The sequence below is a fragment of the Vombatus ursinus genome, unplaced genomic scaffold (assembly GCF_900497805.2).
Source record: "Vombatus ursinus unplaced genomic scaffold, bare-nosed wombat genome assembly UNPS02014798.1, whole genome shotgun sequence".
NCBI lineage: Eukaryota > Metazoa > Chordata > Mammalia > Diprotodontia > Vombatidae > Vombatus > Vombatus ursinus.
Window position 1 is genome coordinate 17562909 of NW_020954576.1, and position 15110 is coordinate 17578018.

Here is a 15110-nt window from a genome sequence, read left to right on the forward strand (position 1 = left end):
CCTGATACCTCAAGTCTCCTGGGCATCAAAGGAATTCAGATAGTAGAAACCCTTGGTTAGGTCACTGTGGTTTGTCCAGGGGTGAGGAACTTGAGGCCTTGAGGCCATATGTGGCCACCTGCATCCTCAAGTGTGGCCCTTTGACTGAATCCAAACTTCACAGAACAAATCCCCTTAATAAAAGGATCTGTTCTGTAAAACTTAGTAATGACTAATGATAGTCAAAAGGTTGAACCCAAGGATCTCAAGAGCTACGTGTGGCCTGGAGGTCACAGGTTCCCCAGCCCTGGCTAGACAAATGGTAAGTAACAGTAAGATCACTGCACCGTGGGAGTGGACCAATTGACCAGTGGAGACTCAGGTGAGGAATGGGAGCACAGGGTTAAAAAATGGGGAGGAAATAGGTAAGGATGGACTCTTCATCACAGGCAACTGAAAATATTAGACTAGAGAGATGACAGGAAGGAACTTTTTTGGCGAGAGGGGATAGAGAAAGGGAAAAGAGAGACCCTTGCTAGTAGTATGAACTGGAAGACAAGCTTAGGGGTCTCCAAGAATCCGTTGGCAGAAGTCAATAATACAGGATAAGTTCCTCTATAACCCTTAGCTCCCAAGCTCATAGTCTAAGGATGGAGAAGAAAAAGAAAACAATAACTGACTCTTACCACTTTAGAATAACGTCCTTCTCTCTACACATTCTAAAATAACTAAATTAGGTTAACTTTCTAAGCCAGACTTACACTAGACTAAATTCCACATTTGGGGGATACCCCACAACTATTTCTGGAACCCCATTAAGCCTACATTTAGAACTTGTACCTATGTCTCCCCTCCCAATTTCTCTACCTGATTTCTGATTTCAGAAAGTCCTTTAAAAAAAATCTTTCATTCCTGATTTAGAGGTGAGGTTAAAAAATACAAATAGCCTGGGAGTCATAAAGCATTGTCATGAATGAGTTTGCAGTCAAAGTGTGTAGAATATAAAGGAGGCTTTTTCTCTTTTGCATGGCTAAAATGGTTAGGAAACAAGAGAGGAATAGTTAAAGCTGAGGAGAGAAATCCTTTCACCTAGGGTAAAAATAATGGGAGGGAGACAGTAATTCAACAGTAGGCACAGTTGTGCCATGAGAAGGAGTGACCTATCCCTCAGAAAGTCATGCCTGTACCCACATGGCATTGGGTTGGTTATAAGGTAGAGCCCAGGAAAAGTATCACATTTGATGGGAGGTGAGATGCTGAAGCTGGGCAAAGGAGTAAGTTGCACCACATGGTGCAATCTGACAAAGGTCTGTGAGACAAGATGCAGGGATGGCAATTTGCAGACTACTTGGAGAGGATGTATACTCTCTCTGCCCAGGAGGAAATGAGCCCCTTTATACTCCAGGGCACTAGGGCCAAGCATTAATTGGTCTGGGATAAATGAAGCCACTGATAAGGAGAGAGAAAAGGTTACAGAAAGAGGAAACTAGAGATTTCTAAGAGAGTGTGTGTGTGTGTGTGTGTGTGTGTGTGTGTGTGTGTGTGCGCGCTCGTGTGTGTGACTGTATAATTTTGTCTAGGGCTAATCTTGTTTATTGTTACAAGGGGTGAATTCAAGGTTTGAACTTCTGTTTATCTTAATGTATAGACATATTCACAGAGAGTCCACAGCTTCGTAGAAAAATGCCTTGTTCTGTTGCTGTCTAGAAGCTCTCAGATTATTCTTTTCTGAGAAAATATCTATTAATCATTTTTTTCTCCTCTTATTCAGGCACACTTAAACTCTGGGATTTTGGAAGTGGGCAGGAAATGAAAGTGTTGGTTGAAAGGAAAGACTGGAAAGAGGGTGATCATTGGTTGCACCAGCTAACCTTCCTACTGACTAATGAAAAAAATCACTTCCTGATTCTAGCCTTGGAGTACAATGGAAGGATCAAACTTGTCCAGGTTTTCCATTTCGTCTTTTAATTTGCTTTCTGGCTTCTCTACTCTATGAAGCTCATGTAGGCTTTATTAGTGTCTTTAAGTGGTTCATCTGTATTTTTAACCACAGCTGGGCTATTTTTTCTCTCTAAGTTTGCCAGGATGCTACTCACTGCCCTTCCCTTTGGCTTTCTTTGTATATTTATTGTCTCATGGAGAGAATGGCTGCCCAGCCACCAGCAGCAGCCTGCCCTTAGCTGCCAGCAAAGGAGATTTATTAAACTACTTCAGTCAGATGGCCAAATCCTTGCTAAGAGCTGAGCTGGGCTCTCTGACCAAGAGTACACAGAAGCTGCTTGTATCTGGAATGCTACCCAAGACCTTTTTAGGATTAGTCATTGGAGGAGTAGATCATACAAAGTCTCTGATTGTATATAAGACCCAGAGAGAGAGCCTATGCCTTTTCAGTGAGAATAAAGTCACCCTGTATTCAAAATAACTTTGCTTTGAAGTTCAGGGCCCAATGGATTCAGTTTGAAGCTTCCTGTAGTGGACAGAACACTGGACCTGTTTTTGGACCTCACCTGACACATAGCTGGGTGTTCCTGGACCCTTTGAGCCTCAGTTCTTTCATCTAGAAAATGGGGATTATAATATCACTTACCTAACAGGGTTGTTGTGAGGATCAAATATGATAATGTATGTAAAGTGTTTTCCAAACCACAATGTAAGCTATTATTGGAAGGCTTAGGCAAGCCTGTTTGTTTTTCTTGTGTGTCCACTACCACCTAGGAATGCTAATGCCTTCCTCATATACCTAATTAAAGATAGACCATTTATCCTTACTACTGAATGGCTCTGTTCTCCTTGTCTGGAACTATAGAATTTATTGCTCCTCTTTCAGAAGAACTAAAATCAGAAATAATTTCTGACTTGAATAAGAAAGGAATTATGAAACCTTAACAAAAATTAAGAAAACAGATAGGCCTGCTCCTAGAGAGGTAGAATCAAAAGTTTCTCCCATTTCCATCTACTCTCCCCTTATTGTCCTGAGGAGCACAGAAGGGCACTTTGTAAAGGGACTTTCAAGGGCACAAAGAACTGTTGATTACTTTTGCAAGTTAACAGTATAAAATCGTGTCATAAATGCTTTCCTTAATAATTTATATTTCTCATTTTAAAATATTCTTTTTTAAGTTCTAGGGAGAACTGAGACACAGTCCTATATATAAATTTCTTGGGGTTACTTTTGGGACAGGGAACAGTTCTTCTTTTTTAATGTTTGTTTAATGTCTATAGTTTTAAGTGGGCCATTTCAACTTCACAACCACTCTATTGAATTAGGCAAATGCAAACGTATCTAAAGTAATCTTTGTTCTTTTCTGAAACAAGCTACAACACAGCTACGTTCCCACCTTAATAAGCTATATGAGAGTCCAATCTTAGAAAACATAAAGTCAACAAATTTAAAGTTAGGGAACTCATCTAATCTAACTCTCATCCTCATTTTAAAGATAAAGAAAGACAACTCCAGAAAGTTAAGAGTTGCAGAAGGTCATATAGCTGATATGTACCAGAGGTAGAATTTGAACCTAGATTTTCTGGATCCAAATCCAGTGCATTTTCCATTACAGAACAGTTTGATTAGGATGTGTCTGTTCACTTTACAGAAGGCTGTTTACTGCAACATTCCTTTATACAGAGGACTGCTATAGTGCATTTAAAATTTGATTTGATTTACACATTCTTTTCCTACAATACTACTTTTGGGTAAAGTGAGGTACATTGATAAAAGTTAACTAGCGTACATATTGGTAGCACAGTATAGTGGAAAGAGGATTGGATCTGGAGTCAAGAGGACCTGCGTTCTAATTCAGACTCTACTATTTATTTTATGTGTCTTTGGGTCAGGCATTAGAGATACCAAGGTCATTGACTGCATCCTGGGCTATCACCTGACTTTTGTCTTGCCTGTAGATTTTGATGACTTTATAAGAAAGAGTGAGGCTGATGACTTTGTGTAACTGTGCATATTACTCCATGATGTTGCTTGTCTGCTTCAAAAACAAAGGACAAACAACAACAATAAACTTTGGGAAAGTCAGCATGTCTCTGGACTTCGGTCTTCTCTTTTGTAAAATAAGGAATCTGGACCATCTATACAGCCTCTAAGGTCCTTCCATCTCTATAGGCTGTAATCTAGGCGAGAGATTATGGATATCCTGATCCTTGTTAGTCCATAACCTCTTTATTGTTGTTGTTGTTATTGTTCAGCCATATCTGACTCTTCATGACCCTATTTAGGGTTTTCTTGGAAAAGACATTAGATTAGTTTACTTCTTTCTCCAGTTCATTTTTCAGATGAAAAAACTGAGGCAAAGAGGGTTAAGTGACTTGTCCACAGTCACACAGCTAGTGAATGTCTGAGGCTGGATTTGAACTCAGGTCTTCCTGACTGTAGGCCCAGTGCTGTGTATACTGCTAATCAACTGCCCTTAACTTCATCTTTGCAGTCAAAATGAGAGTTCATACTTCAGAGCTAGTTTCCTTTTGAATCATACATATATAACCTTCTGCCCTTAAGCTTCAACCTCTCCTTTATTTCTTGATATATAAAATATAATTCTTAGAATTGTCTAAGACAGGGGTGGGGAACCTGTAGCCTCAAGGCCACATGTGGTCCTCAAAAGTGGCCCTTTGACTGAATCTAAACTTCACAGAATAATTCACCTTAATAAAAGGATTTGTTTGAAACACTTGGGCTCAGTCAAAAGGCCATACCCAAGGACCTAGTAGGCCACATGTGGCCTTGAAGCTGCAGATTCCCCACCCCTGGTGTAAGAGATAGTAGTTGCTAGGGTTCCCCCTCCCCTTTTCCTAGCCTTGAAATTTGATTTGGCCTATGAGTCATTTAAGGCATAAAACCAATCTATCTCTGCTGTATATTTTTCTTCTGATTTAAGTGACTGTATCTATCAAATTGATGTAGCCTAATCTGTGAGCCACCTTAAAGCAGTAGAACTTTTGTTTTTTCTTTGCCTCTTACATATGTGCATATGCATATATATGCATAGAAATATTAAATTTAATTAATTTAATCATTTATTAATAACCCATGTACAGGCCACTGTGCTAGGTCCTAGAGGTACAAAGATAAAATAAAATATTAACCTTTATCTCCAGGAGTTTATATTTTAATAGAAAGGAATGGAGTAGCATGAGGATAATTTTAATGCAAGGCAAATTCTCAGTACAAAGGAAAGGTCCAAACAAAATGCTCTGAGAGTCTGGAAGGAGGTAGACTGAGAGTCAGGAAGAATTCATGGAAGAAGTAGAACCTCAGATGGCACCTGAAGAAAAAGAAGGAAGGGATTTCAACAGGCAGAGCTGTGGAGAGGAAGGAATGGAAGGCATTTTAGCAGGTAGAATGATGTAAATAAAGGCCCATCAATAAGAATTCAAGAAAGTGACAAGTCCAACAATCACAGCAATAAAAAATTATTAAATATCTACTGTAAGCACAATACTAGTTTAGTCCCTGGGGGAGAAGCAAAGTTTATATAAAAAACACTAACTTTGCCCTCATGGAACTTATGGTCAAACTAGTTGGAATGTAGTGTATCTAAAGAGGAACAGTATGAGATACGATAGGCAGGTTGGAGTCACAGTTTGGAAGGCTTTGAAAGTCAAGATAAAAAATGTATCCTTTATTCAATAGGCATGAAGAATCACTAAAGATTTTTAGCAGAGGAGTGCTATGGTCAGAAAGGTGCATTATGAAAATTACTTTGGCAATGTTTGTGTGAAGGATTGATTAGAGAATGAAAAGAATGGAAGCCAGAAGATCAGTCGAGGGGAAATTGTTGCAAGAGGCCAGAGGGTAGTTGAATTAGGGTAGTTTGGATTCATAGTGCAAAGGAAGGAAGGAATGCAAGAGGTATTTTGAAAATAGAGTAAATAGGACTTAGAAACTGAATTTTGGGGGTGAGGCAGAGCCAAGAGTCAAAAATAACTCAAATGTTTTAAACTTGGATTACTTAAAGTATGGAGGTACTATAAACAGAAATAAAGATGGTAGGAGAAAAAATAGGTTTTATACAGAAAATGATGAAATCTGTTTTGCACATGTTGAGTCTGAGGTATCAGCTGGATATACTAAATAGTAGAGGTTCTTAACTTGGGGTTTGTGAACTTTTTAAAAAAAAATTTTGATTTTTAAAAATATAATTGGTTTCTTTTGTAATCCTATGTATTTTATTTGTCGCACTTTAAAGCACCATTTTAAGGAGACTCATAGGCTTCATCCATAGGATTCATCAGATTACCAAAGTAGTCCATGGCACAATAAAAAGGTTAAGAACCTCTGCCCTAATTGGAACATCTAGCAGGAAAGCAGAATTATGGTATAGAATCTGGGGAAGAGCTGCATAGCTAGAAATATGTATCTGGGCTTCATCTACAGACTAGCAATAATTGAAGTCATAAGAACAAACATCATCATGTGTACCAAAACAAAAGAGAGACTAGGGATAAAAGCTTTTGGGGATCATAGGGAGCAGAGTAGGATCTAAGGAAAGAGACAGTGAAAGGAATAGTGTCATGGAAGCCAATGAAATCCACTTTCTAAAAGTGGGTATCAAAAAAAGAGAGAGTGGTCAACAGTATGAGGAGGTTGAGGCAGGAAAGTTAGGAGAAGATATCTGTGTGTGTGTGTGTGTGTGTATATATATATGTATATATATATATATACATATATACTTATATAGTACTTTCACATTTATAAAACACTTTTTTCACAACTTTGTGAGGTAGTGTCAACCACATTATTATCCCCTTTTCAGAGGTGAGATGATCTTTGAGAGTTGTGATTTCCCCGAAGTCACACCACTGAGAGTCAGAACTTATTTCAATGTATCAATCAGTTGTGATTTTTTCTTCTTCTTTTTCTTTTTTTTTTTGTCTTTTTAAAAAAATACTGTTTGTTATAGGGGAAGGCTCTCTGGAAGAAAGAGGGGAGGGATACTGGTGGAAAATATGACAATGTAAGAAATAAAAGACATCAATAAAAACTTATTTTTAAAAAAAGAGCCAGAACCTGAGCTTAAGTTTCCTGACTCTAAATCCAAACTATTTATAAGTAGGTTTATCAATGACTTGAATAAAGGTAAAGATTGCATGCTTATCAAATTTATAAATGACCCAAAGTTAGGGGAGAAAGCTAACAAATTGGATTACACAGTCAGGGCCCAGAAAATGCTAGAGATAAGAGTTTGGGGTCAAATCAACTTGCTTCAGTACTTTGATGGATCCATGATCTCCTCCACATGGATACTCTTCCAGACAATGTAGATCTAAACATCTCACAGCTAATTAGCAGCAGGACTAAACCCAGGTCTCTTGGTTGACTATTCCACATTCTTCTGAAGTTTCTTCATAGCCACCCATCAATTTTAAGTCTTTTCTCTGCTTATCAAAAAGACTAATTTTTGGCCTTTAAGATGTAACAATGCTATTCCTATATAAATTGCTTTTATAAGTTGACAAGTCTTTCATTTGCTTAATGGATTTTTATTAAAGGGTATTAAATAAACAAGGAAAGAAAAAAGAAGGAAAGGAAAGAAAGAAAGGGCATTTCTAAAGAGAAAGAAAGGGGATTAATTAAAGGATATCTTGTTAAAGGGTAAAGAAGAAGATCCTCTTCTTGCTGTGATATGGGAACTGCCTGAAGTTGTGCCTATATTTATACAAGGGAAGAAAGTCATCTCTCTGACAGTGTCTTCTAAACCCAAGGCTATGAATATACCTATCCCAGAGGTTGAGCTGGAGCCTAATGAAGATGAGCCTGTTGTCCTTAATATTGTAAGTTTAAATTCTAGACTCCCTTTTTACTAGAATTATTTTGATCCATTTTCCTATCATGTTAGTCCTACTCCTTTACCCTCCAGTCCTTCAATATCTAGTCAGTTAGTAAATAAACATTCTATAAGCACCTACGATGTACCAAGTACTATGCTAGGTGCCAGAAATACAAACACAAAGAATGAAATAATCCTTATCCTCAAGGAACTTACGTTATAATAGAGGGACAATAAGTACATACATATGTATGCCCAGGATAAATATGGAAAAAGGTAAGGTTGTGTAGAAGGTAGTAAGGGAAGACACTAGCACTTGAAATATAAGGATAGACTATATGTGGAAGTTGGTGTTTGAGCTTTGCCTTTAAGGAGAGGGATTCTGAGGGACTACATTCTGGAAATGAGGGATGACTAGGACAAAGGCATGGAGGGAAGAGATGGAGTGTCATGTGTGAGTAATAGAAACAAAAGGCCAGTTTGTCTAGATTGCAGACAGTGGAAAAGAGAGTAATGTATATTGAGGCTGGAAAGGTAGTTTGGGGCAAGGTTGTAAAGGACTTTTCAGAGCTAAAGAGTGGAATTTACAAAGCTTATACAGTCTCATTAAGAGTAGTAACTAACCAACATCATTCTAATCTATTTCCATCTAGAAAACAGCCACCCCAGCATCATTCAGGAGTAGGTTGACTACCATCAAAATACGGAGCCAGTGCTAAAAGAGAAAGACTAGTTGAACACTTCTCTTGGACAAGAGAACATTAGTTAAGGCCCTTGGCTGTCAGGGAGCACTAGTCACAAAATGATGAAGAGTTAGAGATGGAGGGACCAAAGGGATTATCTAGTCCAACACCCTCATTTTATATATGAGAAAATAGGACCAGAAGGGTAGAATGACTTGTTAAAAGTCATATGGCCAGCAAATATTGGAATCAAGACTCAAACCCAGGTTTTCTGATTCCAAGTCTAAAGTTCTTTTTGGCTATACTCTGCTTTAACAGGTAGCACAGGGGAAAGAGCATTGGCCCAGGAACCCAGAGACCTCTGCTTGAGTCTAGCATTGATTTGGCACGTGACCTTTGGCAAGTCACTTAACCTCAGTTTTCTCATCTATAAAATGTGGATAGACTAAGCTACTTCACAGATTTGTTGTGAGTAAAACATTTTGTTGAAGATAAACTGCTATGTAAATGTAGGCTACTATTATTGCAAGAGAAGTTGGAAACTGTTTCATCTCCAGAGCCAGTCTGAAATTTATTTTGTATAGATGGCTATTTCATCCTTCCATCTTCCAAATATAGGCAGATTGTTGATCAAATTCTGGCAAAAGTTTTTAGGAGGATCTGGGGCTCGTCATCATTCCTCCCTTCTCAAATTTTCCTAGAGTACTTTGTGCATTATTTCCCTTTATTCACCTCACCATCTAGCAATCTCCAACTGTCCTGTATCACATTTATCTATGTACACATCATATCCTCCATTTACAATATAGGGACAAACTATGTCATTTTTGTTTTTATATCTCCTGAATGAACCAGTTTCTTGAATGTAGTAGGCACAAACAAATAAATGTTACATTTTGATGGAATTGAGTCAAATGGCTCACCAATTTCATTGACTTCTAGTCAATGATTATCTACAACAGAACTTTGGCTCCATTTTCTCGTGTTAGTTCATGAAGTTTCAGCTTCCCCTTCAAGTGGGATTTTTGGTTCTATTGCCTTGTTCTCCAGATTTCACATTTTCAACACTGCAAAAGTCTTACATTCCTCATATCTGATGTATACTTTTGTATACTCTTTTCACAGATTCATTCATCATTCTAAAAGTTCACATTAAGACAGAGTCTTGGTCAAAGGATCCTAGTGACTTAAGATGAAGAGTCAACAACAAAAAAGCTTTGCATTGATTGATTGATTGATTGTTGTTGTTTGTCCTTTATTCTCTAAGAGGACTATGACATCAGGGAGGTGATTCCATGACATGCAAGTGAATTGGATTTGAGGGAGAGCTGTGCAAAGTCACCAGTCTCTCTTTCTCCTTAAATAGCAGTTCAAAGGAAGTATCTGAAGTGCGCCTGGGAGAAATTCAAGGGCTTTTTGGAAAGTGCCTTTGCTGATTGCAAGCCAGTAAATGTCAAACACACTAGTTACATTCCAGAGAAGTTAGATGTAAGGCATGGAGCCACGGTCTGAAGGTAATGAGTCAACAGGTTCTATTCCCTGGCTTGACTGAACTCTGACTTCACTTAATATATTGATCCTTGCCCTACATGTACTATCCCTGAGTGGGTTTCTATATCTCCACTGACCTTGTATGGAATGACCATCATTCGGGATATTTTTAAGATCATGGGGACATCAGAGGTGGAAGAAAACATAAAGGCCATCTATCCAAACCCCCTTAATTTACAGATGAAGAAAGGGAGACTCAGGGAGGTGGGTGACTTACTGAAAGGTTCACATAGACAATTTAAAAGTTTCAGTGGCAGGATTCCAACTTATATCCTTTGACTCTAGAGCTAGTACATTTTCCTAATGTACCACTTAAACTTGGCACTCCTAGCTTTAATTCCTCAAAATCAAAAAGATTAAGGAGAGAACAGAATCATTCCATAAGTGAACGGGTATATGGGAAGAATAGGGAATGCTTTATTTCTTGTAAAGTCATCACCCCTGGAAAACACAGTTAAATTATTCAACTACAATAACAGGTAGCCTAGTTTGCTGGCAACCAGATCAGGCCAGTGATTGCTACAAATCTTTTAAGTCCCTGAGTGAAAAATATAAGAAGATAATGGCATTTTTCCCCATCTCTGACTACAAAAGAGCCTCCTGCAAGAGTAATCTTTGATTCCTTGATGAGTTTATAATTGCTACATTGTGGGTATCCTCACTATTGATGCAGGTGACAACTTCTTCATTTCTTCTCATTCTGACTAATGCTTGTCTATAAGGTCACCATGGCTTGTCCAAGGTCACTTTGGTTTGATTCCAGGTCCAATGGAGATTCTACTGCCTGCACCTAGAACTGAAAGGGACAAATGAAACAGAACAAACCAAACCAAAACCCCGAGCCTGTTTCTCAGAGTCACAATGCAAAAGGGAGGAGGAGGGAAAGGCAGCCCTTCCCCCCACCCAGTCAGTTCATAGCATGGGCCCTATGGGTAAACATGACCCTCATCCTCGCTGGATGTGGGAGAGTGTCCCAATCTGGCAAGTTTTAAAGATGTAGGATGTTCTGGTAACATATCCAATTGAAAGGGGCTATGGCCACCTACATGGTAGGGGAACCCAGTACGTCTTTTCCCAGAAGCTGGGTACTTCCATGTTAGGTCATCCGAGCATGTGCAGAAAAGCCTTCATTATACTTTATTGCAAGTTCCTTATGCCAGTAAAATCTCAGGCATGGTTCAAAAACAGTTAGGATAGATCTCCTGGAATCATATAAATCACTTTCTTAGCTTCATCTTTTCTTCTAACTTGGTTTTTACTTTAACCTTTGCTTTAATCAACTAATAATCTGACTACACAGAATGAGATGATTCAAAAATAATTGCTATATCTATATAGCTGGTTCTTTGTTTTGTTACTTATGGTCAATTTTTTTAATATGATGTCATTCAGAGCTGGTCAAGGACAGTACCTGTAGGTTCTGGGTTTTTTTGTTTTGTTTTGTTTTGTTCTGTTTTTTTAGGCAATTGGGGTTAAATGACTTGCCCAGGGTCATACAGCTAGTAAGTATCAAGTGTGTGGTCTGAGGGTAGATTTGAACTCAGGTCTTCCTGACTCCAGGGTCAATGCTCTATCCACTGTACCATCTAACTGCCCCAACAGGTTCTCTTCTTAAAGAGAGTATTCATTATATATAGAAGAGAGTAGTTATACACATTTGGCTTCTTTCATTTTTTTTAAATCCTCAAATATATTTTCCATTATAATTTTACTTCCCTCTTTGCCTACTTTCCCTTAGAAATCACTTTGTAAAAAGAGATATTAACTTAATTTGGAGGAACTTGCCAAATTCTTCACAGAATTTCTCTGTTTAATCTTCTGCAAGGGAGATTGACACTGAAGTTTAATGATCTTAATGATCTTCATGGTGGCTTATTTGCTTATGCTCATCAAGAGGATGATGCAAGACAAGATGATCAGTTTTCCCATTAAATTATTTTTCTGTTGTTTTTGGACCCTTGATAAAATGAACCATGACAATTCCTTCATCCACCTCTCCAAAGGAAATCTATGTACCATCATTCCATTTCTTGGCAATTTCTTTGTGTCCTCTGGTCAAGAAGACATTAAGGGACAGAATATTGATATAGACTTGGTTTAGTTACTTCCATAGTGCGTCAATTTTCTGCTCTCTGGCCAAAGACCATAAATTAAGAGTATCAACAATTAAATTAGTGTTTTTATATGGTCTAAGAATTATGTGATACTAAGCATCCTCTGCTCCCTTTTTCTCCATTCCGTCACCAATATGACAGAAGCAGAAGACTGAGGGTCATTTTGTATTCTTGTCAGTTGAATAAGTAGCTGTGGTGAAAATATTCATCACCGAGTGGTCAAACTTTTGGTGGTGAACATCATCACCCTTAGCAGAGCTGCTTAGACAGTAGATACAGAGTCTATTTCCAGGCCTATGTACTCTGTCCAGTTTGGAAGTACATGGCTAGCACTCAGCTTATATAGACTCCGAGAACTCGGGGTCGTTTCTATGCAACAATAAGACCTTGGAGTAGACTTCTTTGAAAAGTATTTGGGAGAAACAGAAACTTGTGCCACAAATACTTTTATAGTTGACCCTCAAATGATGTGGAATTTGAAGGTGCTTCTAAGACTTTTCAAAGTTTTGGATACAAAGCAATGGATTTGAATATACTCAAGAAAGCTATTCTTGTAGTCATATCCAACTAAACACTGCACATGAAATGTACAAAAGCCAGAGGGAGGAACATGGTGAGGGGCTGGAATACGGTTTAGTCTATTCATCCTAAAGAGTGAGACTCTTCATTGACCTCATTTATTTCTTCCAATCCTGGCTAAAATGACTCTCTTGCACTCAAAGCTTCTATAGTTTAAGGTCCGTATGCCAAGATTCTGCTGAGTATTCAGGGAGATGTATTCAAGGACCAAGCACAAGCAAGAAAGTTATGATACAGAGAGCAATCAAGAAAACCTTTAAAGCTTTTCAGCCACTATTGTAACAAACTAAAAATTTAGTCTCAGCTAGAAAACAATTACTAGCACAGATCACTTATTTTTTTTTTAAATCTGCACTAACATTCTGTAATCTATACATACATACATAAATGTAGATATGTATATGTGTGTGTATATATATGCTATATTGTTTTCCTTTGGGTTGAAACACAATATGCACTTTAGCCCTGCATTTCAAACTTCATTTTTTACAAATGTGTTTTGCTTGTCAATTGAGATTACTTTGAAATTAATAGTTTCTATGAATATTTGTCACAAGAATATTGTCAAATAAATTGTATGAAAGGAAGAACAGAAAAGATTTCTTCATGTAATAATTCTATTTTATTTAACCTCTCTAATGAATCATGTCATTAAAAATGCTAAGGTTTCAGTTCCATGGATTTGATTCATGAGATTTTTAGGTTCCAATAAAAGGCAGAGGAAGAAGAAAAGTGAGCCAAAATATGAGGGCAGTTGGTATGTAGTTTCCTATATAATGGAAAAGACTACTTTTACACAAAGAAAAAAAAAGTTCTGGCAAATTACTAAAATACATAGAGGTTATCTTTCAGAATTCTCACAGAAGCTGAAATCTCTTATTGATCATTAGAAGACAAAAAAATTTAAGCCTTAGTAATTTTTTTCATGATTTGGCATTTGTATACCACCCATCATTCACATAGTACAATTATAATAATTATTTAAAGGTAAAATGCTTACAAAAGTCACTTAGGAAAAAAATCTAGGTCACTCTGTGTTAATTCCTTATTTTTCCAAATAACTTGATAAGCTTTCCTACACTTAAAAAAATTGAGACTCTGTTTTCATATAATAATAATATATTTATATAGGACTTTACCATTATAAAGCACTTTACATACATAATTTCATTGGATCCTCACAATAAATCTGTGATATAAGAAGTATAATGATTCTTATCCCCATTTTACAGGTAAAGGAACTCTGAGGTTCACAGAGATTAAGTGACATGTCAAATGCAGGGTTGGGAGTCAGATGTCGCAAATCCTATGCTATTTTTGCTATAACATTCTACTCTTCCTTCTGATTGATAACATAAAAAGTAGTCCTATCTGTCAGTAAGCCATAAATTTCTTAAACAAAACATCCAGGAAGAAAAGAGTTTGTTTGTTTTTCCATGAATGAAATGCTGGGTTAGAAACATTCCTGTAACTAGTTCTATATCCCTGTGGATGAGAGAACTGCCCTATATGTATGTACTTTCCTCTCAAAGTGCTCTCACTATGACTGTCAATAAAGCCTTCCCATTCATTCTGTAGAATCCTGGAATCAGTACGGAAGTGACATGCTTTGATGTGCTGATAATGGAAGGCTACAACATGATTGCTGCTGCAACTGTAAATGGCATCATTATCTTATGGAACTTTGTACCCTGCACTGTCACAGAATTGTAAGTAATACTTCTCCTGAAGGATTTTTTGTTTTTTCCCTAATGAATATACTTCCTAGGAACCCAAAGAACCCACTGTGTTCCAAACAGTGGAAAGAGATGACATAGGCTTCTCAGCAAGTCATGTTCAAAAGTAGAATGTGGAGGCAGCTAGGTGGCACAGTGGATAGAACACCAGCCCTAAAGTCAGGAGGACCTGAGTTCAAATCCGGCCTCAGACAAAACACTTGACACTTACTAGCTGTGTGACCCTAGACAAGTCACTTACCCCCAGTTGCCTCGCCAAAAAAATAAAAAAATAGCAAAAATAACAAAAGTAGAATGTGATCAAAGCTGGTTTTGTTTTTAAATCACAAATGGTATGGATAAAGTGAACCTGCAGAATTTGTTCAACAGATCTCATGGAATTTGACTTGAAACAGACAGATAAGATGATAGTTCTAGAAGGGATCTCAGAGGTCATCTTTTCCAATCCTTTCCAGGGCCTAGACAGGTTAAGTGACTTTCCCGCAATTGTACAGGAAAATAAGGGACAGAATAAGGTTTCAAACTGAAATCCTGGGACTCCAAATCCTTGAGACTACTCAGTATAAATGTACACATATAGTCCGTGATTAAAGAAAACAGTTTGGGCTTCTGCTGGAGGGGGGAAACAAAAAATGAAAATACAATCAGATCAAGGGTGAGAGATACTTTCTATATTTGCGTTGGCCTGTA

The 15110-nt window shown here is 37.7% G+C and overlaps 1 protein-coding gene across 2 annotated transcripts in view; it reads left to right on the forward strand.

Moving 5' to 3' along the window:
• The window catches only part of LOC114050150 (WD repeat-containing protein 64-like), a 172956-nt gene that overhangs the window by 105599 nt on the left and 52247 nt on the right, over window positions 1-15110 (forward strand). The window contains exons 14-17 of one of the 2 annotated variants that reach the window (XM_027871756.1): window positions 1751-1926; window positions 7582-7746; window positions 12186-12191; window positions 14263-14393. In XM_027871756.1, the coding sequence (XP_027727557.1) occupies window positions 1751-1926; window positions 7582-7746; window positions 12186-12191; window positions 14263-14393 (478 nt within the window). Of the gene's footprint in view, window positions 1-1750; window positions 1927-7581; window positions 7762-12185; window positions 12192-14262; window positions 14394-15110 lie in introns of both variants that reach the window. The other variant, XM_027871755.1, reaches the window with a different exon arrangement.